The sequence below is a fragment of the Propithecus coquereli genome, unplaced genomic scaffold (assembly GCF_000956105.1).
Source record: "Propithecus coquereli isolate 6110/MARCELLA unplaced genomic scaffold, Pcoq_1.0 Scaffold1, whole genome shotgun sequence".
NCBI lineage: Eukaryota > Metazoa > Chordata > Mammalia > Primates > Indriidae > Propithecus > Propithecus coquereli.
In genome coordinates, this window is record NW_012133857.1 from 11,940,671 (window position 1) to 11,968,063 (window position 27,393).

At 40.3% G+C, this 27,393-nt stretch overlaps 2 protein-coding genes across 3 annotated transcripts in view; one reads left to right on the forward strand and one right to left on the reverse strand.

Moving 5' to 3' along the window:
* Positions 1 to 806: 806 nt before the first annotated feature.
* Positions 807 to 2,579, reverse strand: ARIH2OS (ariadne homolog 2 opposite strand). The gene is given in 6 exon segments (XM_012639043.1): positions 807 to 883; positions 1,400 to 1,496; positions 1,498 to 1,550; positions 2,063 to 2,342; positions 2,344 to 2,429; positions 2,567 to 2,579. Coding segments are annotated over 6 exon segments (606 nt in total).
* ARIH2 (ariadne RBR E3 ubiquitin protein ligase 2) overlaps positions 2,110 to 27,393 on the forward strand; it is a 51,681-nt gene continuing 26,397 nt past the window's right edge. The window contains exons 1-4 of one of the 2 annotated variants that reach the window (XM_012653779.1): positions 2,136 to 2,287; positions 4,752 to 4,815; positions 6,948 to 7,300; positions 23,191 to 23,236. In XM_012653779.1, the coding sequence (XP_012509233.1) occupies positions 23,198 to 23,236 (39 nt within the window). In that variant the 5' untranslated portion in view covers positions 2,136 to 2,287; positions 4,752 to 4,815; positions 6,948 to 7,300; positions 23,191 to 23,197. Of the gene's footprint in view, positions 2,288 to 4,751; positions 4,816 to 6,947; positions 7,301 to 23,190; positions 23,237 to 27,393 lie in introns of both variants that reach the window. The other variant, XM_012653698.1, reaches the window with a different exon arrangement.

Here is a 27,393-nt window from a genome sequence, read left to right on the forward strand (position 1 = left end):
AACAGAGTGAGACTCTGTCTCAAAAAAAAAAAAAAAAAAAGTATATGGTCTGTCAAAAGAAATGAAACAAGTACATTGGATTATAGTATTAATAGACTTTTATGTAGGTAATATACAATATTCATAACCCTACAATGTTATTCACTCAATACTGTTAATTTTCACTTCAAATTAATTTTTTTTTTTTTTTAGTATTTGGTTGCACCTGATTTAAATACATGATCTGAGTTAAATTGAAAGCTGAAAATCATCTATTTCTCGCAAGAACAAAAGAGAGCCCATTACGCATAGGTATCTTTTTCTTTTTTTTTTTAAAGAGTGGGGAGTTGTGAAGAGGGGTGCTCAGTTGCCTTGTTTGCTTTTGTTGAAACAAAGTCTCATTCTGTCGCCCTGGGTAGAGTGCAGGGGGGTCATTGTAGCTCACTGCAACCTCGAAATCCTGAGCTCTAAGGGATCCTTGTAGCTCAGCCTTGACTACAGGTGCGTGCCACAATGCCCGGCTGGTTGTCCCCCCTCCCTCTGCCCCTTTCTTTTTGGTAGAGATGGGGTCTCATGTTCAGGTTAGTCTCCAACTCCTTAGCTCAAGCAATCCTCCAGCCTGGGCCTCCCAGAATGCTAGGATTACAGGCATGACCCACTGCGCCTGGCCACGCATAGGTATCGTGAATGTCAGTATATACACAACTGCAGTATTCGCGGAAACAATTTGGTTTGTAATCTACGGAGTTGCACAGCCTGGAGGCTCCCTTGTGTAACTGGCTTCACACTGGTGTTTCCACTCTGTTGCCCAGCAACCTGTAGGAACTCTATCCATAATACTTGACAATTGGTCCTAGAAGGTAACTGGAAGTCATGATGACAATTCCTATGCTGTAAAAAGAAACTGTAGCAAGAAAGTTAAGATGCAATCTTGGCCTGGCGCGTTGGCTCAAGCCTGTAGTCTCAGCTACTCAGGAGGCAGAGGCGGGAGGATCGCTTGAGCCTATGACTTTGAGGTTGCTGTGAGCTATGATGACGCCACCGCAGGCACTCTAGCCTGGGCAACAGAGCGAGACATTGTCTCAAAAAAACAAAACAGAACGATGCAATCTTATTATTACTATCATTATTTTTGAGACAGTCTCGCGCTGTTGCCCAGGATAGAGTGCCATGGCATCAGCCCAGCTCACAGCAACTTCAAACTCCTGGGCTCAAGCGATCCTGCTTTAGCCTCCTGAGTAGCTGGGACTACAGGCGTGCGCCACCACGCCTGGGTAATTTTTTCTAGTAGAGACGGGGGGCGGGCGGGGGGAAAGTCTCACTCTCGCTCAGGCTGGTCTCGAACTCCTGACCTCAAGGGATCCTACCACCTCGGCCTCCCAGAGTGCTAGGATTACAGGCGTGAGCTACCGCGCCCAGCCGAGAACGATGCAATCCTGTATGGTGAGTGTAAACTGGAGAACTGGGCAGTGAAGGAGGCCGCCACGGGGGAAGCGAAAGCCTGGTATGGTGGCAGCTCCGGGGACCACCCAGCGACGGCTTCGAAGCGTAGGCAGAAATTTCTGCCCCAGCTTCCCTCAGACCAGATCGGAGCTGGGAAATAATGGTCCTTTAGCCACTCCACCGACTACGCCGAGATGTCTTCTCCAAGCGCACGCTGGAGTACAAACAGTGAAGGGAGAAAAGAGTAAGAAATGCGATGGTTAAAAATAATCAGGGCCACTTGGGCGCAAAGGCGGAAGCGCCTGTAGTCCTAGCTACTCGGGAGGCGAGGCAGGAGGATGGCTTGAGCCCAGGAGTTGGAGACTGTATTGCGAAATGATCGTGACTGTGAATAGCACTGCACTCCAGCCTGGGCAACACAGCGAGATATGGTCTCTTGAAAAAAAAAAAACCTCGCGGGTGACGCCAATAGGCGAATTCGGGAAAAGATGCCTTGACCACCCCTTCACAAGCCGACCCCCTAGACCACCCTTTCCGCTGCCTTCGGAAGCGGTGGTACCCGGGTTAGACTTTTGCTCTGAGCGTCAGGTTGCACGGAGGTGGTGCCAACCGGGCATTTTAACCAGTAGGCTGCTCCGACCGGACCACCGCGGGTCGACCCCGGGCCGACCCCGGGCAGGAAGTGACGCCACTGAGCCAAACACTTCCGGGGGTGCGGGGACTACTCCGCCGGAGGAAGCAGCGCGGGCTCGACCGGCGTCGGCCCGCTGCCTCCGACGTCGCCGCGTTCCAATCTGACCCCTCTGGCCCGGCTTGACCTGGTCTGGCCCGTCCGGACTCAGCGGCCGGTGGGCCGCGGCTCCCGGTAAGTGTGCCGCGTGAGTCGCGGCCTTGTTTACCTTGGCGGGCCGGTGGGGGGGGCCTCCCGGCGCGCTTCCCCGGCCGGGCCGGGGCTCCGCCTTCGCCGTCGCCTTCGAGGCCGGGCGCTCCCCGCCGCCGGTACACGGCTCAGTGTTTCTCACCGTTGGCAGAGGGGCGGCCGGAGGCCACAGCCCGGGCAGGCGGGTGCCCGGTGTGTCTCTGCCTTTTCTCCCACTGCTTTCTCAGCTCGAAGAGAGGTCGGAGGCCAGCGCCTGTGACTGACCTGCGCCGCACATCTGGGCCCTCCCCGCCAGGCGCGCAGGGGAAACGCGACGCTTTCGAGATCCCCACTCGAGTCATTTTTGAGGCTCTCGCAGCTCCACCCGCGCGTTTTGTTAACGCCCGCCTGTGAAGGGTCCCTTCAGTTCGTGGACTTAACGTCCGCGCGGGTATCCCAGCGACCGTGGCGCCTTGAAGGGACATGCGGCCCAAGGAACTGTGCCGCCTCCTCGACCGACGCGATGGACAGGCAACCTTGTTCTTGGATAACTTTGCTTTAGTATTGTTACTCTGTCCCATAAAACTTTCTGTAACAGCTACATGTTCTGTACCTTTGCTGTTCATTATGGTAGCACTCGTGGCCATTAAGCATTTGACATGTGGCTACTGCTATTGAGGAACCAAATTTTAAACTTCACTTAATTTTTAAGCTTAATTAAATTTAAGTAACCGCATGTGGCTAGTGGCTACCGTATTAAACAAGACAGATGTAGATTGTAGGATTTTGAAACTAAGTTGCTGATTCATACTTTTGTGCCAGGTAGTGTTCTTTGAAGATGTAGTTAGTAAATGACCATTCACTGCTAAATATCATATCTGGAGTGAATTTAGTCAAACTCTCCAAAATATGTGTTCCCTGTGTGGTCAGGCCTGGTGAGCAAGCCTAGGGTTGGGTGTCAGGTCTTTTGAATACGTGACTTTGGCTCTGGGGAAAAATAATTTCTGTTATTCCATTTCGATTTGGGGTTTAGGGATAATATTTAATGTTTCAGAAGAAATCAAAGTGTTGCCATCAATTCTGTTGTTAAGGAAATAGCATACTGGCTCCTTTGAATGGCGTTAGTACTTTTTCAAGAGGAATATAGTTATTTAACTTTGAAAAGATTAAAAATTAAGTTTTTATTTAAATCTGGTCCTAGAACACCCAGTATGAACGAAATGGAGTTCTCTTTTCTTTGGGGGAGCCTGGAGTTTCCACACTTCTTGAATATTTGGTTGGTGAGAAGCCTGTGGCTAACTTCTAAGCCCAGATCCTGAGGAGAAATCAGAGAATTTGGAAAGCATGCTCTTTTGTTGGTGTAATTTTGAAGGATCTTTTGGTAGCTTTGTTGACAGTATCAGACTATGGGAAGGTGTTGGATGGTTATGGGTATAGACCATGAGTCCGATGGAAGGCTGATGCCAGGTTCCAGCAGTTGCCAGTTGTATGATCCTGGGCAAGTTACTTAACCTTTATGAACTGTAGTTTCTTCATTGTTAGGAGACAACAGCCCCAGTTTGTAGAGTTGTGAATTAAATAAGAATGAGTCTAACCTGGAATGAAAGCTATTATTGGTAGTGATTTTTTGTAAATGAGAGCAATATTCACAGATTCTATTTGCCCAATAAGCAGTATCTTATGTAAGAATACAGATAAAAGAGAAAGGTTTAAAACAAATCAATTATTCTTTCATTAATTTGTAAATGCTCTTCCACAGTCATTGTTCGGACTTTGTTTTTCATTTAATTTCTATTTGCCCGTCTGTATTTGAAGTATTTCTTTGGAAATAATACGCTCTGGTTGTCCAAGAATCCTAAAGTAGACATAAAATTTCTAATTGAGTAAGCAGGTAGTACTTACTAGTCTTAGATAGTGGATCTGTCTATCTGAGAAAGCTAGATGGCCCTGGAGTATGTCAGAAAAGAGAAAAGAAGTGGGAGATGAATGTTAATACTGCCTGGTGGGCATGCTATTGGGGACATTTTTATTTGAAAATAACTTATTTATGAGTAAAGTCAGATCTGAAATATTAGCAAAATTCTATATTAGATGTGACTTACAGTAAAAGTTCAGTTTTAAGTCAGTTACAACTGCTTTGTCAACCTCTATATAACAGTTAGGATTGAAATTGTGGTAGGTAATTAATATAGGGAATCTGAAAGATAGGAGCATTGGAGTAAGGAGGTGGGATTTCAAACTGGGGGAGGGAATTTGGCATCTGTTTCCATCATTAGTACCCCAGATTAAATTATTGCTGTTTACTTTGAATACCTTCTTTTTTTGAGAATGCCATGTAACTCTTGTCAATATAATTATGATGTGGATTTCTGTTGGGACTTAAAAGAAAATAATTAATTTAATAATTACTCTGAAATTTGCAAAAGGAGGATACCAGTTTTAAAAATATAATTCTCTCTCTTCATTTTAGATGGAAATCATATGACATAGAATATTTGGGTGACATCTGCCTGAAAGATCTTCAAGAAGTACAGGTATTTTTAATTTCAAGACTAATTTTTTCTCCTAAAGAAAAAATACTGTAGTTAAGTTTAGTTGTGATTAGGTAGTTCTACCATACAAAACAATTTGTTGAAAGTCAAACTGCAGACATTATTTTGCTTCCCTATAATATGATTTTTTTAAAAAATGTGAGTATAGTTAATGTATCAACTCAGATTTACTTATTATTTTTATAATATCATAAAAAAGTGACTTTTGAGACAAGGTCTGGCTCTGTTGCCCAGGCTGGAGTGCAGTGATGTGATCATAGCTCACTATAACCTTAAATTCCTGGGCTCAGACAATCCTCTTGCCTCAGCCTTCTGAGTAGCTAGGAATACAGGCATGCACCACCAGTCTTGGCTTTTTTTTTTTTTTTGAGACAGAATTTTGCTCGGTAACCCTGGCTAAAGTGCAGTGGTGTGATCATAGTTCACTGCAACCTCAAACTCCTTGGCTCAAGTGATCCTCCTGCTTCAGCCTCCTGAGTAGCTGGGACTACAGGCACATACACGATGCCAGCTAGTTTTTCTATTTTTAGTAGAGATGGGGTCTCGCTCTTGCTCGGGATGGTCTTGAACTCCTGAGCTCAAGCAGTCCTCCCAGAGTGCTAGAATTACAGGTGTAAGCCACTATACCTGGCCCAGGCTTGGCTAATTTTTAAAGTTTTTTTTTGGTTGGTTCGTTTGTTTTTTTGTGGAGGTGGGGTCTTGCCATGTCACTTGGGCTGGTGTCTAACTCTTGGCCTCAAGTGATCTTCCTGCCTCAGTCTCCCAAAGTGCTGGGATTACAGGCATATGCTACCACACCTGACCAAAAAGCGACTCTGTAGTCCTTTAGACTGGTTACATATTCAGTACACATTGCTTCCTTCCTTCATTCTTTTTTTTTTTTTGAGATGGGGTGTCACTATGTTGCCCAGGCTGGTCTTGAACTCTTGGGCTCAAGGGATCCTCCTCCCTCAGCCTTCTGAGTAGCAGGGATTATAGGTGCACACCACTATGCCTGGCTAGTACACATTGATTCTTTGATTTAGAATATTTTTTTTTCTTTTTATTTTTTTAGATAGATTACTTCAAATACACTTTACATTTACTTTTGTATTTAATCCAGATTTGTTTATGTAAATTGTTTATATATTGTCAAATCCAAAGGCTCTCGCATTTTAAGGTCCTATTAATTTTTAGATTTAAATTGCTAAATGATATTGTTTCTTACAAATCATCACTTTATTATAGTACTTGTGTAGAAAAGTTAATGGATATTTGCCAAATCTTTTTTGAGATGAAGTTGGCATTTGTGACTTTTGTTTTTTCAGCTAATGTTCTCTTTTCATTTATATGTAATTGAGTAATATTTGGCTCTGTGAGAATTTTTTAATAGCTGATTCAGTTTAAATTCTTATTTCTTCACCCTAAATAGATTCTGGTTTTTCCTAGCCTTGATGCTGCTAAGGCAGATCTGTAGTTTTCCTTCACTCTTGGGTTGGTTTCTGTGCCTCTAAGTACCCTTTTTAAAGGTTCAGTAGAATTCTTTAAAACTGCAAAATCAGTTAACTTTGCAGACTAGAGGAGTATGTTGAAGGGCTATGTGGTTTTTATTTTTCTTTACTATGCAGCTATTTTCCAGACATCTAAGAGTGATGTCTATGAAACAGTGTTTTTTTTTTTCTACGTATTATGAAGGGAAGGAACTGTGTTCCTATTTATGTACTGTGTCACTATGAGGCATGATTAGCAAAATTTTAAACTTTGATAGGTAAATCTCTAGGTTGCTTCCCCAATGAGTAGCTGGCTGTGGGGATGTGCTTCTGTCTTAAGGATTCTGGCAGGAAGGACAAATCCATTGGAATTTGACTCCCTGACATGGAGCAATTGGCCTTGCCCTTTCATTCCAGACACTTAATGTGAAGTTGCCATCATCAGCTGCTTCTGCCTCTCCATGGAAGGGTTTCTCTTTGATAAACCTGGGCCAGGGGAATAGTGTTGAGATTCCCAATATAAGATCAGAGTTGGAATAGGTCATAGTGAGGGTAGGGCCACGCCTGTGCAATTTTGATTATTGAATGGTTTCTGTTACAATTTCTCATGGGGAAAAAGTAACACTTTTTTTTTTCCTCCTTTAGAAGACAAAAATACTAATGCATTTGAGAAAGCGGTAAAGTTTGGGGGGAGGGGGAAAAAGCAACTGCTTTCCTGATCTGCAACTTTGCTGGATGCTAAGATGTCCGTGGACATGAATAGCCAGGGGTCTGATAGCAATGAAGAGGACTATGACCCAAATTGTGAGGAAGAGGAGGAGGAAGAGGACGAGGACCCTGGGGACATAGAGGACTATTATGTGGGAGTAGCCAGCGATGTGGAACAGCAAGGGGCGGACGCCTTTGATCCTGAGGAGTACCAGTTCACCTGCTTGACTTACAAGGAGTCCGAGAGTGCCCTCAACGAGCACATGACCAGCTTAGCCTCTGTCCTAAAGGTGAGCAGTGTTGTAAATGCCATTGTAATCCCCCCAGTTAAATCTAAAGATGAGCTGTTACTAATTATTGTCTTCTCTAGACTGAATGATCTTGTACCTTGAAACCAAATTTAAGTGTATATTACATCATTTGAACATTTTATTACATTTACTTTGTTTTCTAATATGTGTACATCTAAGGTCCTCAGATTCCCAAGTTACTAAGAATTATAAAGGAGAAATGGGGTGGATTCAAGAAAGACAAACCAGAAGTATGTAATAGAACTGTACAGTTTTGCACTTGTTTGAGAAAGTGAGTCTTAAGAAATTTGATGAAGTAGATACAATAAGCATCAGAATCACCATATTGTACGCAACTGTGTTTGAGTGACTGATAAATTTTTTGAGAGTATCCAGGTCCTCCTGGTTTGCCCTGAATAATCAGTGTCTTTGAGCTAATGAGCTCATGTGCTTCATATATTGATGGCTAATGCCTAATGTTGAAAGAGATTTTAGTAATAACTCTAAGAATAAATGGAGTTCTCATAGCTTGTATTTCATGGATTTGGGGGTGTTAGTAATTTATGAAAAAAAATTTTTGGAAACATAAATGTTTAGTATAATGACAGCATGAAAAATTTTAAAGAATGAACAAAGTTGATTATTTCTGCAAGAATCTTTTTTTTTTTTTTTTTAAAGAGATAGGGTCTTGTTCTGTCACCCAGGCTGGAGTACAGTGATGTTATCATAGCTCACTTTAGCCTCAAACTCCTAGGCTCAAGCAGTCCTCCTGCCTCACACCTGGCTAATTTTTTTAATGTTATTTTTTGTAGAGATAGGGTCTCACTTTGTTGCCTAGGCTGGTCTCAAACTCCTAGGCTCAAGCGATCCTCCCGTCTTAGCCTCCCAAAGTGCCAGGATTACAAGCATGAGCCACCCACCATGCCCAGCCTAGACTCTTATTTTTTAACACTTAAACTAAAGCATACCTTTGACTGTCTTGCACTTCAGACTGGTTATTTTCCTCACTGTTTATATTTTTATGATCATTCAGACAGTTTCCCAACATGTTTCCTTCTCTAACATTGGCCTCTATGTGAAAGTGGAAACATTTCTCTTTACTGTTTTTGCTGATCTTCCTTCAATGAACTGTTACATGGGTTTCATTGTCTGATCAAATTGAAGGTTAAAAGGACACATTGGCATGATTTCAATCAAATAAATTTTTTTTTTGAGGCAGAGTCTTAGTCTGTCACCCCAGGTAGAGTGCTGTCGTGTCAGCCTGGCTCACAGCAACCTCAAACTCTGCAGGGCTCAAGTGATCCTCTTACCTCAGCCTCCCGAGTAGCTGGGACTACAGGTGCGCACCACCGCACCCAGTTAATTTTTTCTGTTTTTAGTAGAGACGGGTGGGGGGGGGTCTTGCTTTTGCTCAGACTGGTCTTAAACTCCTGAGCTCAAGCAGTCCTTCCACCTCAGCCTCTCAGAGTGTTAGGATTACAGGTATGAGCCACCATGCCCGGCCTCAACCAAATAAATTTTCTTGTCAGTATTTAAATGGAAATAACTAAGGTCTGTCATGTATGATTTCTTTTTTTTTTTCCAGGTGTGCACCTGAAATGTATGTCATTTATGATTTCTATTAAAGTTGCTTTGTTTAGGTATTTTTTCCCCCCACATGGTCAGCAAAGGCTAATACTTTGGGTTTAGATACCTGAGTATCAGCAACTGGTTTATTAGCAACTGGTTGGAAGCTAAAAGCTCAAGTTTGTTTTTTGTGTGTGTGTGTGTGACTTATTCCTGGAAGTGATTGTAGACTTCGTCTTCTGTGCTCAGCAGAAAACTCTGACGAATGGGGACCCATGGATCCTCTGGGTTTGGGATTTCTGCACCATGGCTGTAGCAAAGCTTCTGCCTCCAGAGGGTATTTCTTTGGTAGAAAAGAGTCATCAGTTTTCTTCCTTCTCACTATGTATTCCTGTCCTTTGATGGTCAACTAGTTTCTTCTTCTTTATTCATACTGTCAGGTTATATACAAGGTTTATATTTAAAATTAGAAAATAAATTGTCTAGTGTGTGGGTATGCATTGGACAGTATCAGTTGACCAAGTTCATTAGGATGTTCCTGTCTATGTACAATAATAATCCTCAGTTTGTCAAGACCTCTCTGTGCTTGCTTTTTTGCCCTGCTAGAGACAGCTGAGGGGCCCAAGCACCCGTTTTTCCTTTTTTTTTTAATTTCGGTAAAATATGCATAACATAAAATTTATCATTTTCTTCTTTTTTTTTTTTTTTTTTTTCGAGACAGAGTCTCACTGTGTTGCCTGGGCTAGAGTGCCGTGGCATCATCCTAGCTCACAGCAACCTCAAACTCCTGGGCTCAAGCGATCCTCCTGCCTCAGCCTCCTGAGTAGCTGGGACTACAGGCATGCGCCACCATGCCCGGCTAATTTTTTCTATATATTTTTAGTTGTTCAATTAATTTCTTTCTATTTTTTTTAGTAGAGACGGGGTCTCGCTCTTGCTCAGGCTGGTTTCGAACTCCTGAGCTCAAACAATCCTCCCGCCTCAGCCTCCCAGAGAGCTAGGCGTGAGTCACCATGCCCGGCCATTTTCTTCTTTTTTAAGAGAACAAGGCTCACTCTGTTGCCCAAGCTGGAGTGCAGTGGCATGATTATAGCTCACTGCAGCCTCAAACTCCTGGGCTCAAGTGATCCTCCTTGTAGCTCCTTCCCTCCAAGTAGCTGGGACTTGTACTTGCCATCACTACACCTGGCTAATTTTTTTCATTTTTGTTTGTTTGTGTGTTTTGTTTGTTTTTTCAAATTTTTTTTTTTTCATTTTTTTAGATACAGGGGTCTTGTCATGTTGCCCAGGCTGGTCTCAAACTCCTGGCCTCAAGCAGTCCTCCTGTCTCAGTGTCCCAGGTAGCTGGGATTACAGGTGCGAGCCATGCGCCCACCTCTTCCTTCTTATTAGACTGATATATATGGCCAGTTTCCTGGAAAGTCTTTCTTCACCTCCTCACCTTCTAGTGCCTCACCTTCTAGTGCCCACAGGGTTCCTTGACAGTCTAGCTTGTCCTTTCCCTGAGCAATTCTCCTTGAGAGCCCCTAGAGCACAGTTACTGGAAGGCAGTAACTATACCTTATGTTCTCCATCATTCCAGTCACAATATTTCATCCACTGTGGATATCGAATCATATCTTAGATACTTGTAGATTTTGTTGATTGTTGGTGACAGTAGCTGCTGCTGTTGGTGTGAGCTAGATTTCCTAGTCCTTGCTGTACATCGTTTTCTGTCTTCGTGCAAGGGCATTGTTCTGGCTTTCAAGACCAAGAAGAGAAGGGGCAAAAAGAACTTAGAACAGAGATGAGGGAATAAAAAGAGATCAGAGAAAGTTAAAACGTAAGGAAAGGATTAAAGAAAAAATAGGGCAAAAAGGAAGATAGTCAACAAAAATTTAGATGGTGGTAGAAGACAGATTAATTTTTTCTCTTCCTAGACCTCTCTGAGGAGCATGTTAACCCCCCCTCCTTTTTTTTCCCCTGGGGCTAGGCAGCAAAGGTTGTGGCTCTTTTGGTGGCTTGGCCATACATAAATGGACTCAGTGGTGTTTTAAATGGTTCAGGAACTTGACCACAGAAGCAGAGTAAAGGAGAGTAAAGAAGAAGGAATCCTATATAATTTTTCTCTTCCAGGCTTGGTAAAAGCTGGCATTGTTTTTATTTTTGTAATTAATAGTTTTTGAGGATGGGAGTGAATGATACAAGTGCTTAGTTACCCAGTGTTGTTGACTGGTGCTTCAGCTGCCCTAGTCCCCCTGTTGCACATGTCTCTGGAAGTGGGATCAATAGTGATGGTCACCCCATATCACCACTGATGTCTCCATCCATCACAGTGCTGTTTGCACAATTTTGTGGCATAATGAGATATTTAATTATTTTGTATGATTTACGTGCAGTTTGGCTCATAGAAAATATTACATATTTGCATAATTTAAAATTATAACCTTATGAATAGCTGTCTATGCATAAAAGCTATGTAAGTTTAAGGAGTGGCTTAAATGTTTCACTGATGCTAATGTCTGTGTTACTTGTTTTTTGTGTCCATACATAAAGTTTAGCCTTTTATTACCTTTTGGGATTTCAGGTCTCTTAAATAGAAAAATCCCAATTGCCTGGGAATCAGTCCATAAGTAAGATGATTGTCGAAAAAGGTGGGTGCCCAGAAAATGAGATCAAGGTCTGAAGATAGAGAACAGAGAAAATGCTTATCTGTTATTGGGGAGAAACTACTAGTGTTCAGATAGTGGCAAACAGCAGAAACTGTTTAAGAATGAACCATCATCCTACACAAATGGGATAGTCAAGGGAGATGAAGACTGCCCAGTGAGGTGTTGTGTTGTAGGAGGGGGGAAAATCTCTAATGAGTAAGTACTTTTAGGGATCATATATGAGTCTTTAAAGAAAATAAAGTTACCTTTTTTCCACAGTATTTTTTATATGAAACTTATACAAAGATTATTTTATTGTTACAGATGAAAGAGGTCCTTTCTTGTAATAATTGGTATTTGTATTGCAAAATGGGCAGTAGTTAGCTAAGAATTTTGTCAGTTATTGAGTGAATCCTGTTAATACAGTTTCTGGAACTCTCAAGGCATTTGCTGACAAACTGAAGCCTCTCAGGAAGAGGCTCAGCCTTGGTAGAACCCCAGATAGCCCAGGCAGGGTCATGACTTGGCTAAAGTTAAACCATTTATTTATTTAGACTTATAATGATGATAGGCCAGAAGTATCTCCCTCCTTTTGTGCTTTTCTCAGCATTGTGTTAGGGGTGTCGACAGGAGAAGCTAATGTTGTTTAGGGCCCCACCCAGTTGCTTCAGGAGGGAGAAGAAATGGGCCACTTTGGGCTAGATCTAGTCCAGGAACTATAGTGAACTACCTGAGCTTTCTGTTGAGACAAGAGGACCTTGAAGGTGGGGTAGAAGGGCGGTATAGGTTACAGGAGTCCAGATCCCAGGGAGCAGTTAGCATGAGGGTGGGAAGGTTACCTTCTGGGCTGCAATGAGAGACTTAAGATGTATTGGTAAAAATACATCTTAAGAAATAAGATATGGAGGATCATGAATGCAGCCCAAAGTGTTTTTACTATTAGAGGAAAGGACTAGATTTTTAAAACTTCTTCAACATATGGGTGGCATAGTGAACTACATTGCTCACTTTTCAAGCTTGGTGTTCCCCAGATAGGATTGGAGAAATAAGTCAATTATTATGTGTGTTTTTACTACAGTTCTTCTTGCTTTATGAATTGTTGCATTAACTTCAGTAAAACTGGGAAAATGTTTCCTAGAACACTATTCTACCACCCTCTTGCTTGAATTTATTTTAAAATCTAGTGTTTGCTCTTCAGAAAAATGTGGCTAGAAAATCTCTTTAAGATTCTTCTGTGGATCATTTTTCCCCTGTGTAGATTAATGTTGAGTTTTCAGGGCTTCTAAGTGCAGAAGTCTTCATGTGTTCAAAACTACCTGGTTTCTTTGCTTTTTTTACTTGTAACATGATCAGTTGATATTCTTAACAAAATACCTCATCTTTAGCCTTTCTTTTAAGTGGCACCAGGTATGCATATAATATCTGGTGAAGACTTTAATTTCGATTATTAAATTGACTTCCTTTTTATCCTGGTATAGCTGAATTTTAAGACCATTTCATTTTTATTTATTTACATAGCCATTAATTAACCAAGTAATTTGTTGTTGTTGTTGTTGTTGTTGTTACTACTCATGGGAAAGTATCTTCAGATTTGACCTAGTAACACTGAGTGTTGTGTGCTGAGCAGCCCTCTGATTACTATTTTTGTGATCTGATGTCAAGTTTCTTTGCATGCCTGTATCTACGTAGAATCTAGATTAAATTCTTGTGTTTCAAATAGTCGGGTGTTAATAAGTGTGTTGACATTACTTCACAGTGCTTTCGTTTGGAAGTCTGATGTGTGTTTTACTGATGTATAAATTCATTTTTAAAAGGGAGATGAGAAATGTCCACAGTGACATTGAGAATTGCGTAAGTACAACCAGTGCAAAGTTGTTGCTGCCTTGCCAGCTTAGAAAGGTTATTGTCATCACTGTGTACCTGGCACCACACCCAACATACTCACCACCTTCCAGAAAAGAAGCTCTCCGTCAAATTCAAGCTTTCATTCTAGTCTTCCTATTGTTCTTTCTCTCTACTTTAGGAGCCATGTAAACCATATGTAATCAAGGGGGGATTTGGCATTTGTGTTCTAGTCTTTTTTTAATTTCAGAATATTACAGTGGCATAAACGCTTTGGTTACATATATTGCCTTTGCACAGCCCGAGGCAGAGCTACAAGCGTGCTCAACCCCCAGACATCGCATACCGTGTCCATTAGGTGTGAATTTACCCATCCCCTCCTTTCTACCGCATGTATTCTAGTCTTGAATTTATACATAAATTTTTATTGTCAAGATGTTACTACAAGTTGGGCATGGTGACACGTGCCTTTAGTCCCAGGTACTTAGGAGGCTGAGGCAGGAGGATTGCTTGAACCCAGGAGTTTGAGGCTACAGTGAATCATGATTGTGCTACTGTGCTCCAGCCTGGATGCCAGAGCAAGACCCCATCTCAGAGAGAGAGAGAGAAAGAAATCCCTGCCCTGGTGGACATTACAGTCTTAGTAATCATTGTATAAATGCATTTATATATTCTGCATTTTTCGTGTATATTTCAGACATTTCTCTCTGTTATTACTTTAAATTCTGTATATACCATCTTGTACTTGAACCATTATTTACTTGAGCTTTTCTTTTTGGGCATTAAGTGAGTACTTACGTATTACATTTGTTGGAGGACTGGTTATATTGCTGTGAGTGTCTGCCTGGATGTGACTTTTGTGTCTGCTGGGCTTTGTCCAGAGCTTGGTCTAATGGTCAGATGATCATATTTCAGTCCCATTTCTGCCATTTAACATAATGTGACCTCACATAAGTACCTTGACATCTCTAAGCTTTAGTTTCCTCGTCTATAAAATAATAATACCCCCTTCACAGCATTAAACATGATAATAATGCATGTAAAGTGCCTGGCACATGAGTGTTGAAACAAACATTACTTGGTCATGGTAGAGGGTGGGGCAAGAGCGGAGCAGTGGGGATGGTGTTTGCTTTGATTCCTTAAAACACGTTCTCAGAATTGTGTTGTAGGGCAGGGGCCACATTGAGGAAGGTTCTGGGCAACATATTGCTGACTGGTGCCTCTGAATGTACATGTGATATAGAGTCATGTACTTTGGATTATTTTGTCTTCACCTAGAGCCTCTGGTGCCCTTCTCCTGGGGCCCACCAATAAGAAAAGTAAAAATAACACAAAACGAATTTTCAGTGGGGCCAGAAAAAGGATACAGGGTAATATCGACAGCCTATCTGTTCTTGTATTTCTGGTTGACTGCAGTGTTTGGTCTTGTGTCTATGTTAACAGCACTACATAATGAAGTACTTATTTGATTTTGGGGTCCTTGTTATTGAGGCACCCCCTTAATTTTCTTTAGCTTTTGCTCTGTTCCCAATCTAATCCTCTTTTTTTTTACTTTGTCTTTGCCCCTGCTACTCTAGGAAAAATTTGAGGGATTAGATTTGTGTACAAAACAGGGAAAAATTGTAGCAAAGATTTGAGAAAGGTACAGAGGAGCATCTTGTTCTTACTGAAATGTATCTGCCATGTGGCTTTATTACTTAAACTGACGTTAACTGTCAGAACGTGAAGCTTACGTTGTGTTCCTTTTACTTAAACTATCGCAAATCTTTATAAACATGAATGGTTTCACAGTGATAACTGTAAATTATCAACCATAAGTAGAGAAAAATACAGGCAAGATGAGCAAGAGGTTTGTTTGGAGATTTTAACAGAACAGAGCTTTTCCTATAATTGTGAACAAAGTGTGGTGTCTACCTGAAAAAGTTGTTCTCTTTGACTAGCAGTTTCTTTCCTGGTCAGCTCTACCTGATTTCATTTCTTTTATCCCTTATTTTAGGCCTTTATCAGTCTCTTCAAAGCTCTCATCATCATTTCCCAGTCTGTAGATAGGATTGCCTTCTTTTATAAGAAATACATCCAATGCCATTGAGCTTGGCTTCTTGGATTGTCTATCTTAATTGTTGGTACCACCATCCTCCAAGCTGGAAACAGGATTTATCCTTGACTCCCTGCTCCCATGAATCCTTCCCTTACCCTCTGATAGAGTCTGTCACCCTTGCCTCTGTACCACATTGTGCATGTTTTTTGGTATGTACTTACAATGATTGTCAATTAGTTGTTTGTAAGCCAGGATTTAAACTCTTTGAAATAGTGGTCCATATTTTGTCTTTGCATATTGGCATCTAGCAGAAATGCTGATTATGTTATGTTCTCAGTAAGTGTTGCTTGTTGTTGATCTGTTTGAGCCCACGTCAATAAATGCAAAAGTTGAGAATTTAATCCCACAGCTCTACTACTGTATGCTCCCATTTGTAAACAGAAGATATTCTTGTCAAAGGGCTTTTCTTATGAAGTCTGCTGACCTCTAAGTAGTGATGATATAAACCTAACAGATGTGTGGTTCCCAGCTTGTGGTGCATATCAGAATTAGTTTTGGCAATTTTGACACAGACTTGAACTTCATACAATTGTAATGAAGCAGTTTTCAGGGATGAGGCCAAGGCCTTTTATATTCATGTGGAAGTACAAAATGCGAAGTGATTCAGGTTATTCAAGTGAGAAGGGAGGATTGGATTGCTTGCTTTCTTTGGCTGCTAAAAGGACATGGCCAGAGTTTCGAGTATACTGGTTTTGCAACCAGGGTGGAAGTAGAATATAAACCCAGCTATACTCACAAGTTGGATAGGCTTCCTGTAGTATTTTTAATGTCTAAATGTAACTTCATAGTTCATTGATTATCAGAATAAAAGTGGGTGCTGGAAACCTAAGGGAGAAGGTTTAACCCCCAAGGTGGAGGCTTTCCTTTCCTCCTCCAGCCCAGCCATCAGCACTGGCTCTCTGCAAGATTTTATACTTGAACCATCCCCTACCTTGTGCCTTTGACATCAGCAAAGCTAAGAAGAGAAAACAGCACAACTCACAATTTGAGCTGGGGGGTGGGCTTGACAATGCTCCTGACCTTACCCGTCTCCAACCTTCTCAAAAGAGGTGTGCAGCCTCCTGGGTGACTTAGAAACTCCTGGATGAATTCCATTCTAACTTATTTTGACGTGTACACAAACTGTTTAGAGGTTCCACTGTGCACAGTCCTACTATGTTTTTATGTTCCTGTTTAAAAATTTACTTATCAATAGTTACAAATAAATGAGTATTCTTTAGTGAAAAAAAGATTAAAGAGGGTTCTAGGTCCTTACTGATAATGAGTATCTGTAAAGATGACTAATACGGTATGTTTTTAAATTAAAATTTTTATACCATCCACTTTTCAGGGCTAGTTGATTTGGCAGGTGAGTCGTTACACACTCCTTAGCAGATTCAAACTTCCATGGCCATCATCCTGAAAAATTTTGAATTTTATGATACTGTAGTAGAACACACCAGATCTTTTTTTGCAAGCTTATTAACACTGGCTTCTGCTTCCAGATGGTTGGCTGCACTCAGCTTTGTCCCCTCTCCGTTTGTTTTTGTTTGTTTGTTTTGATAGTCACATCCATAGCAGTTTTATTTGCAATAGCCAAAAACTGGAAACAACCCAAATATCCATAGACAGATAAATAAATAATGGCATATTTATAGAATAACATACTTCTCAGCAATATAAAAAGAATGAACTACTCCTTTAGAATCATTGGTAAACCTTAAAAGAAATATGCCACATGAGGGAACCCAGTTGAAAAAAAGAGTAAAAACTTTGTGTTGTCAATCATATAAAGTTCTAGAAAATGTAGACTAATCTATAATAAAGGAAAGTAAGTCAGCAGTTGTCTAGAAGACTGGAGAGGGCAGGGAGAGAGAGAATATTAAAGAGGATGAGGTAAAAGTGGGGTGCCCCTCCACTTTTAAATACCACGAAAATGAAAGTAAAGGCTCTCTTAACATGTTACGAACTCATGATCAAAGAGAATGGGTTCTAGTGGGATGTCATGTAGGGACATCATTGCAAATGGGAGCCAGTCTGTCCAGCAAATTTTGAAGAGGCTGTGGGCTCTGACTGGACAGACAAAGGCTGGAAGAGGTAAGTGTGCTATAAATGGGGAGATTCATTAAAGGTCTGTATATAGAACAGTTAACCCTGCCCCCACTTGGTTTCTAGGCCAAAAAATGTGCTTATTTGAAAGAAGTGGAATAAACTGGGGAGAAATAGGGCCCTCAGAGTGAGAGTCGACTGGACTCATTTATCATCTTGGGGGCCCTTGAGCTTTGAGTAGTAGCTGCCGCTGATTGTTCACCCTAAAGGAAAGCTTATCAGTTGACAGATTCTGTTCATATACACAGAGCTTAGAATTCATTTTCCTGATGCCTCCTTCTTCTAAAAACATTGAGGTAATATTCACATAACATAAAATTAACCATTTAAAGTATACAGTTCAGTTGTATTTAGTACATTTCACAATGTTGTACAATTATCTCTATGTAGTTCTAGAATGTTCCCATTACCTTAGAAAGAAACCCAGTACTCATTAAGCAGTTACTCCCACTCCCTAGCAATACTGATCTGCTCTCTGTCTCTGCTAATTTACCTATACTCTGTGTCATATAAATAGAATCATGTAATATGTGACCTTTTGTGTATGGCTGCTTTTACTTAGCATAATATTTTTGAAGCTTATCCAAGTTGTAGCATGTATCAGTACTTCACTTCTTTTTATGGTGACCCTTTGTCTTGTAATGTTAATGGCTAACCAAGAATCACCAGACATTTGAGGAAAACATTCAAAATGAAAGAAACACAGAAAAATTGAAACAGACTAATAGATAATTTTGCTTATTTTTAAAAGCAGGCTACTTAGTATTCTCTAGAATATTTAAGAAGATGTGGCATCTGTAAAACAACCAGATGCCATCAGGAAGAAACAGAAAATAAAAGAGCTCATGGAGTTAAATTTTACGTTTGCCAAATTAAAAACTATTCCATAGATCAGAAGATAAATTTAAGAAAAATCTCTCAATATAAGGCCAAAATACAGGCAAAGAAATATATATGAAAAAAAAGAGATGTAGATCAATCCATGAGATCTGACGTCACTAGAATTTCTGGGAAGCGAGAACAAAAAAATTGAAGGGAGGGCCAGGCACTCTGGCTTACGCCTGTATCCCTAGCACTTTGGGAGGCCAAGGTGGGAGAATCACTTGAGGCCAGGAGTTCAAGACCAGCCTGAGCAACAGAGAGAGACCCCATCTCTACAAAAAGATTTTTAAAAAATTGAAGGGAGGAGGCCAGGCGCGGTGGCTCACGCCTGTAATCCTAGCACTCTGGGAGGCCGAGGCAGGCGGATTGTTTGAGCTCAGGAGTTCGAGACCAGCCTGAGCAAGAGCGAGACCCCCGTCTCTACTAAAATTAGAAATTAATTGGACAACTAAAAATATATAGAAAAAATTAGCCAGGCATGGTGGCGCATGCCTGTAGTCCCAGCTACTCGGGAAGGTGAGGCAGGAGGATCGCTTGAGCCCAGGAGTTTGAGGTTGCTGAGAGCTAGGCAGGCGCCAGGGCACTCTAGCCTGGGCAACACAGTGAGACTCTGTCTCAAAAAAAAAAAAAAAAAAAAAATTGAAGGGAGGAAAATATTAAAAACATAATTAAAAGAAAGTTTCCAGGAGCCAAAGAGAGGAGCAGTCTACAATTTTCATATTGAAAGGGCCTACCCATTGCCCAGAAGGATAAATAAAGATCCACTACAAGAATTGTCACTGAAATTTCAGAAGAGCAAGGATAGAGAGAAAACCCTTTTAAAAGTTTCCATAAAGAAGACCAGGTCTTCAACAAGAAATGGAAATCAGACATCTCATCAGCAGAGGTGACAGCCAACCACCCTGTAGACAGTGGAGCAACAGTCTTCAAAGTCTTAAGAAAAAATGATTTGAACCTAGAATTCTGTCATTGCAAAATAAACTTGTTTTCAGAGATACAGGGACTCCCAAAATATGTTTTCCTTGTACCTTTTATGAAGTAGTTACTTGAAGATGAAAACCAAAAAAGAGAAAGAGAAAGGTAAAGAATATAAGAAGTGGTTGAACTAACCATTTTATTGGACTAATAGTAGTCCATGATGGTCAGCTTTAGAACGGGCCTGGAAAAAATTGAGCCCAAATTTGAACAGAATTTTAGTGGGATCCAAGAAAAACTTCTTCAAGGATGGGAATGGAGTAGATTCCAAGCAATAAATAGAATGGAGAAGCTGAAAGATAGTAGGGTTATGGTGAAGAAACCATAGAACTTTTTATAAGGTGCGAAGGGGGTTAGAATATCAATGCAAAGCAGAAGAACCACACAAAACATCGTGATCTAAATACAAAGCCACATACGTGGCATGAATGTGAGTAGTTGGTGTTGAGTAAATAATGTAGTTGTGCCTAATGTTTGAACATTCTCCTTTGAGTGTTCCAAGGGTAGTGATATTGGAACCACAGGGAAGAAAATACAACTCTGGTCCTGTGAACAGTATCGTAAAGTTACAAAGGTTGTAACAGATAGAGGAACTAAAAATAGTGATTTATAAATCAAAAAGTTGGGGTCTAAAGGGAGAGGTAGAGAACGGTGTAAGTGAAGTAGAGAGTTATGGGAGTACTCAGTGACGTTGGTAACACACAGAAGAACCTAGACAAATGACAGGAATAGATTTCTTCTGGAAAGGAAGACTGGTGGTTGTAGAGAGGAATGCGGTGGCAGTGTTGTTCCTTTTCATCAAAGTGCCTTTTTTTTGGCAGGGGGAGGGGAGACAGGGTCTCACTCTATTGCCCAGGCCAGAGAGCAGTGGTGTCATCATAGCTCACTGCAACCTCAGACTCCTGGACTCAAGCTATCCTCCTGCCTCAGCCTTCTGAGTAGCTGGGACTACAGGTGTACACCATCACTCCCAGCTAATTTTTCTATTTTTTGTAGGGATGGTGGTCACACTATGTTGCTCACGCTGGTCTCAAACTCCTGGCCTCAAGCAATCTCCTGCCTCAGCCTCTCAAAGTGTTAGGGTTATAGGTATAAGCCGCTGCACCCAGCCTCAAAGTGCTGTTTTGAACCATTTGATTTTATTTGTTTATTGGCGATTGGGGCAGGTTAAGAATTGTTTCCCAATAAACAAATGCCTCCTGAATTTCTTCTCTTTTAACTTTCAGGTAGATGCTGGACTAAATGGGAAAAAATAGTTTGACGTCTACCTTAAAAGAACTTAAAAGTTTTTTTTTTTTTTTTTTTTTGAGTCTTCCAACAGTTTATTAGAAAGAGTGTAGACATTTAAAAAACTGCCCACTGTCATGAACATAAATTGAGGTTTTCAGCCCTGGTATAAGCTGAATCAAAAAAATAAAAATAAAAAACCCAATAGTGTATTAACATTTTTTCACTCATTTGCCATACTGACAGTGCAAATACAAATGTGGTCTAAATGTACAGATTCTCAAGCAACAACGTACAGCTTTCTCTGTCCTCCATGGTAAGAGATGTAAAAGCTTAAGGGCCAAACAATACCAAATGTATGCGCTTCAAAAACCATCTAAGTTAGGGCATTCACTAGTTTTAGCTAAGATACATCTGGAACACTGACAAGTGATTACTTACATACAATAATGTAAAGTAAATTTTTTGAAAAATAAACTTTGGTGGAACAATCCTGAAGGACTTAAAAGTTTTTTTTATCTTTAATTTCTCCCCCTTCTTTTTTAGAATGGTGAGAGAGGAGGCATAAATAATAAAACCTTTTCTACTTCCAATTCGTATTTTTCTGATTTATACACTGAATGCACCTCTTTGATTATTTTGCTCTGCTGAAAATCTTAAAGTAGATTCTTTAGGTTCCAGCCTGAGCTCCTTTCTATTGCTCCTCTCCCTAACCTGTATAGTTGATTTTTGCCCTTTAAACCTCCTGTCAGCATCTCAACTCTTCTTGCAACCCTCAGGAGACAGCTCAGCCCTCTGTCCTTTTTGTAGCTTCCTCAGAGGAGCTGTATCTGACCTTTCCTCCTAGATTGTATCCTTGTGGCTTGGAAGGCCTTGATGCCTTTATGTGCTCTGGAGGAGGCTGTGGGTGTGTGATGACTTGAGATTGGACCCAGGAGTTGGGCAGAGGGTGGTGTTTGCATATGGGACCTAGTGCTGGCACAGGCATTGTTCCAGGTTCTTGATTATGGCAGAGAAGGAGTTTCCATTCTGTTCCTTTCTGTTTATGGAGTTTTACATAAACAGACAGGTTATAAAAATAGGATTATATGTTTTAAACATAGTTAAAGGGGTAGCTAAGGTTTGCAGTCAGTTGGGTAGAAGATCTGTCATTGAAACATGCTGTTGGAATCTGTGGCTTTGTCATTAAGATATGCTCTGGTTTCGGAGGTGCCCTCCCTCTGGAGAAGAGGGAGGATCTGGATGGTACTGCCTGCCTGGTATTCCCTCACTTTGTCTCCTCCTGTGAGGAGACAAGAGCATTTTTTTAAAATCGTTTTTGAACAAGATGGGCTATGGCTGCAGGAATGGAATCTCAACTTTTAGTCCTGCTGTATGCAGTTCATTTGCTATCAGCTCCCATCTGCATTTCTTTGGATTGTAGTTGCTGGACATAACCTTGATTTGCTGAAATGGTAGTCATCCTATCTATTAGATGCCTGGAAATCTGTTAGAATTCTAGAAGGGTCTAGAACCAGCCTTTACTACTAAGTACTTCATAGAAGGTTTTCAGTTAAATGTACCTTAAAAGAATTGGCTGGGATTTACTTCACAGTAATCTGGAGGGAGAGGGGAGGGAGGGTTGGAATGGAGATACACTGGGCCTGGCTACAAGTCAGTTGGTGTTGGAGCAGGGTGATGAGTACATGGGTTTCATTATACTCTTCACTTTTGTAGATATTTAAAATTTTTCATAATAAAAAAAAATGTACCCTTATGGTCAAGGAGTGATGACTTTCATATTTTTTATATTATCATGTTTTGCATAAATAACCTTCCATTGAGTAAGGCCTTTTTTTGGTATTGATTTTTAATGATTGGAGACATGGCAATTAAGACTAAATTAAAGTTAGACTAGTGAGAAATCTTCAAATTTGTGTTATTAATCAGATTTAAAAGCATGTGTAACGTGTGGTTGCCTTGACTACAAGTCAGCCCTCCCTCCATGGACCTGTAAAGAAAAAATGAAAGGGGGCAAAGTTTATGAGCAGGTGCCAGAGAGCTGACCTTTTAGAGGCTGAGAGTAGATGTAGGTGTAGAGTATGGGAGGAGTGAAATCCCACCATTTAAATTATGGGTGAGCCCTGTCTAAGGTCAGAAGCCCTTTGGGACCCCACGACGACCACCATTACCAATGCTGATACTGCCCCATTCTAGGTTGCTGTTCACCTACTCCTTTGTCTCTGTGCTTAAACCTTCTTTCTTCCTCTTATTCCTCTAGTACCTTCTTGCCTTCCTTCCTCTCTGCTATCCCTGACCCCCAACACCTAAATCCATCCATCTTGATCTCTTTAGGCTGGTTTTCCTATATTATGTCCCTTTCTATCCTGGGCCCAGAAGCTGGCCCACAGTTCACTCCTTTTCTTCATTTCTGCTCTTTAGTGAGTGACCGCTAGCATTTGTTAACAAATGTGATTGGACCATGAAGTGGCTTAACACAGGCTGAGGCATGAAGAACCATTCATGTAGGCTTAAAAGATTTCAGGCAGTTGGCAAGTAAGAATTCTAAATAAAAATTGAAACTACCACCTGTATTTTTTCAGGCCGTTGATGCTCACTGCCATCAGCTGCATCCTCCCTATGGCACTGGTAAGTGTGGGAAGGGCTGGTGACAGTTTTGGTGGGCTGCTGGATTTCTTTTTTCTGGGGGAAAAATCTATTTGCAACCTATGTTGTTGACTTGTCCCTGAGGGCTGGATAGCTTAAACCATCTATAGGATACTAAAAAGATAAAGAAACAATTAATCACGTTCATGGATTTCCTTGGGGAACTGTTGTCAGGAGCAGAGGCTATTCAGTGTGTGCCTTGATCCTTACATAAAATTAGTATTTTCTGTGCATTATTTTGAATATTAAACTATCCAAGTGCTTTGGGGTGTCGAGTAATAACTGTTAAATTTCTTGAAACTCTTAAAACATTTTTCCTGAAAATAAGATATTGGCTATGTACTAGAAAGGGTCCTGAATGTTGTATTTACTTAGTGTTTCCTTCAGTAGCAGGATTTATCTTCCTCTGCTATTTTAAGTTCTTTGTGCTCAGGGGATTCAAATGTTTGTTCCAGTGATTAATTTAAAATTCTGATAGAGACTTACTTGAATTTGGAGGGGAGGAGGGAAATAAATTTGTGGCTGTCATTTACTAACAAACTTCAGGTGGACTTGGGCCTTGCGATTTGAAAAATGATTTCACAGTAATCTGCTTTCTGCTTAGGGACCTAATGGAGAAAATACACACTGAATGAAGTTGAAACAGAGTTGGGTAGCAAGTCACAGAATTGTTAGTGTAGTAAGCTCACAACCAAATTGCTACTGGAGTTGCCTTATCTAAGATTCTAAAACCCTGCAGCTATCTCCTTGTAGTGAGTGGGTCAGAGGGCACAGAGATTCAGAAGTTTTATCTTATTAAGGTAGTCTCCATTCTAAGCTGACAGTTTTATTTCATTTCCCTAGTCTCTAAAGCCCTGAGATTGTAGAAGGAAATGCCTTCAGAACATTTTTTGAAATGCCGAGGTTGTAGATTTGTGTGCTGCTAACCATGTCAGGAACTGCTTACTGGTAATAGCGGCTAAAGTACTCATATACACTTTATTACATCTCTGTGAGAAAAATCTTAGCTTTGTTGCCCCATGTCCTGGATTTCCCCCTGGTCCCCACCCTCTATCTCTCCCCCCCCAGCCCTGTTTTTGAAGCAAGCAGAGAATTGTATGACACATTTACCATGTTATTTAAAAAACAGAAAGGAGAACTTTACTCCTAAGCAATTGTCTACTCCTTTAAGTATCTATGCACAGTGTAATCAAGCGGAAACTACTGAACATGTTTTAGGGCCTGTGTTAGAGAGATGTCCTTCAAGTTTCTATCACAAACACAGACTAGAGGATAACAGATGTTTGCCTGTGACCTTTGGAAAATACTCATGACCAGAAGCTAAGTCCTTTTTGACATGCGTGTAGCTAAATGCTTCTTGAAATAAAGATCTGGAAACCATCTGAGGATGTTGAGATTGTAAATGCAATGGCAAAACAAAGCCATATTGGATTGAAGCCTGTAGGTAATGCGGAGCAATGTCTAGGGTAAATGGCAACTGAAGAGAGAAAGCTTCCCAGCAGCTTCTGACCCATTGTGATGCAGGTTTGGAAGGTATAGGGAAAGTGGGAAGAAAGGCAGGGAAGATGTGCTGTGCTTGGCTTCTGCTCTGACCCCATCTTTGACCCTATGAATGCCTTCTATGGACTACCCAGAAACTTGAGGGCACCCTTCACTCTTTGATGAACTTTATGCTTGCCCCACTCCCCCACTTGCGCAGTCATATTCCCTTTCCCAGCTCCCAGTAAAAAGAGAGGAGTTCATGGTTTATGTTCACCCACTATGGTGCAGGCACAAATGTGATTGCTCAAAGAAAGGCCAGGGAATGAGAAGAAGGCAGGCCTGAGAGCCGTGCCTATGGAGAAGCGACATTTAAGGAGCTGGCAGACTGGGAGCAGAGCGTCCAATGGAATATTAAAGCCTTGCTCAGGGAGATGGAGAAAAAGCCAGAGAGAATGTTGTGAAGTTATCAGCATTATAGACCCATGTAGAAATTTTATGACATGGCTCATTATACATTTTTCACAATGTATAATCAGTTGACCTTTGGTTAAATCTATGTTAAAACTATAAAGGGAAATTTGTCCTTTTGAGGATTATATGTAAAAAATCAAAGTGAGGTATTTGACACAGTAGTATACAAGTCAACCCTTTGTATATTGTGACATTTGATTATGTAAGTGATTGCCATTGAATTAAATTTGGCAAACCTTACCCCCGAACTTTTATTATGAAAAATTTAAAACATACAAAAGGAGTTTGAAGACTTGTACAGTGGGCATCCATATACCTACCATCTATATTATACAATTGCTAATCTGTTGTTACATTTACTTCATTTATCCATCAATCAACTTTATTTTTTAAACAGCCTTATTGAAGTATTTACATACCATTAAATTCATCCATTTTAAAGTATACCATTATAGGAGTTTTAGTAAATTTATACAACTGTGAAACCATTCCCACCATCCCAGTTTTAGAACATTTTTGTCACCCAAAATTTCCCTTGTGTCTGTTTGCAGTCAGTTCCTACTCCCAGCCCCAAGCAACTGCTGATCTTCTGTTTCTATAGTTTTACCTTTTCTAGAAATTTTATATAAATGGAATCATACAATATGCAGTCTCTTGTTGCCTGGTTGTTTCTCTTGACATAATGTTTTTGTGGTTCATCCATATGGTATCATGTGTCAGTAGTGTGTTCCTTTTTATTGTTGAATAATGATTTTTTGTTGGATATACCACTTTTTTTAATCCATTCATTCATCAATTGGTGGACATGTGGGTTGTTTCCAATTTTTGGCTATTACAAAATACGCTGCTATGACCATGTCCAGGTCTTAATCTAGACATGTTTTCATTTTCTCTTGTATGGATAACTAGGATTGCTGGGTCACATGTAAGTGTATGTTTAACATTTTAAGAAAGTGCCAGACTGTTTTCTAAGGTGGCTCTACTATTTTACATTCCCACCAGCATTATATAAGGGTTCCAGTCTCTCTGCATCCTTGATAACCCTTGATATTTCTGGTCTTTTGGATTATAATCATTCTAGTGAGTGTGAAGTGGTATTTTGTGATTTCGATTTGCATTGCATAATGACTAATGTCGTTAGTCGTTACTGTAATTATTGATCTTATGCTTATTTGCTATTCGTACTTTTCGTGGTAAAATAACTGTGCAAATCATTTGTGTGTTTTTAAAAATTGGGTTGTATATCTTATTGAATTGCAAGAGTTCTTTATGTATTCTCAATCAAGTCTGTTATCAGATATATGATTTCTCCCAGCCTGTGGCCTGTCTTCTCTATTTTCTTAATTATGTCTTTTGGAGAGTAAAAGTTTAATTTTAATGAAGTCCAGTTTATCTTTTTTTCTTTTAAGGATTATGCTTCCAGTGTCATATCTAAGAAAGCTGCCTAAACCAAGGTCTCAAAGATTTTCTTCTGTCTTTCCTTCTAAAGTTTTATAGTTTTAGGTTTTACATTTAGGTATGTGAACAATTTTGAGTTAATTTTTATGTGGTATGAAGTAAGGGTCTACATTCTATGTTTTGTTTGTTTTGTATAAACAATTCAATTATTCTAGAAACGTGTTGAAAAGACTTGTTTTTTCTTCCATTCAGTGATATTGGCACCTTTGCTAAAAATTGACCATAAATGTGAGTTTACTTCTGGACTCTAAAGTTCCAGTGATCTGTATGTCTGTCCTTAAGCCATTGTCTCTATTGTCTTGATGACTGTAGCTTTGCAGTAATTCTTGAAATTAGATGGTATGTCTTCCAACTTTGCTCTTCTTTTTCAAGATTGCTTTGGATATTCTGGATCCTTTACATTTCCACAAGTTTTAAGATCGGCTATTAATTTTATCAAAAAAACCTGCTGGGATTTTGGTTTTGATCAGTTTTGATTGCTTTGTTTGGTCTATGGTTGTGCTGCCCAGTATGGTAGCTGTGACTACATGTGGCTGTGATTCTTTGAAATATGGTCAGTTTGCATTGAGATGTGCTGTAAGCCTTAAAATATACACTAGACTCGGAATAAAAAGAAATGAAAATAGTTTATTAATAGTTTCTATGGGTTACATATTGAAATAATATTTTGGATATATTGGGTTAAGTAAAGTATATTATTAAAATAAATTTTACCTGTTTAAGTGTTT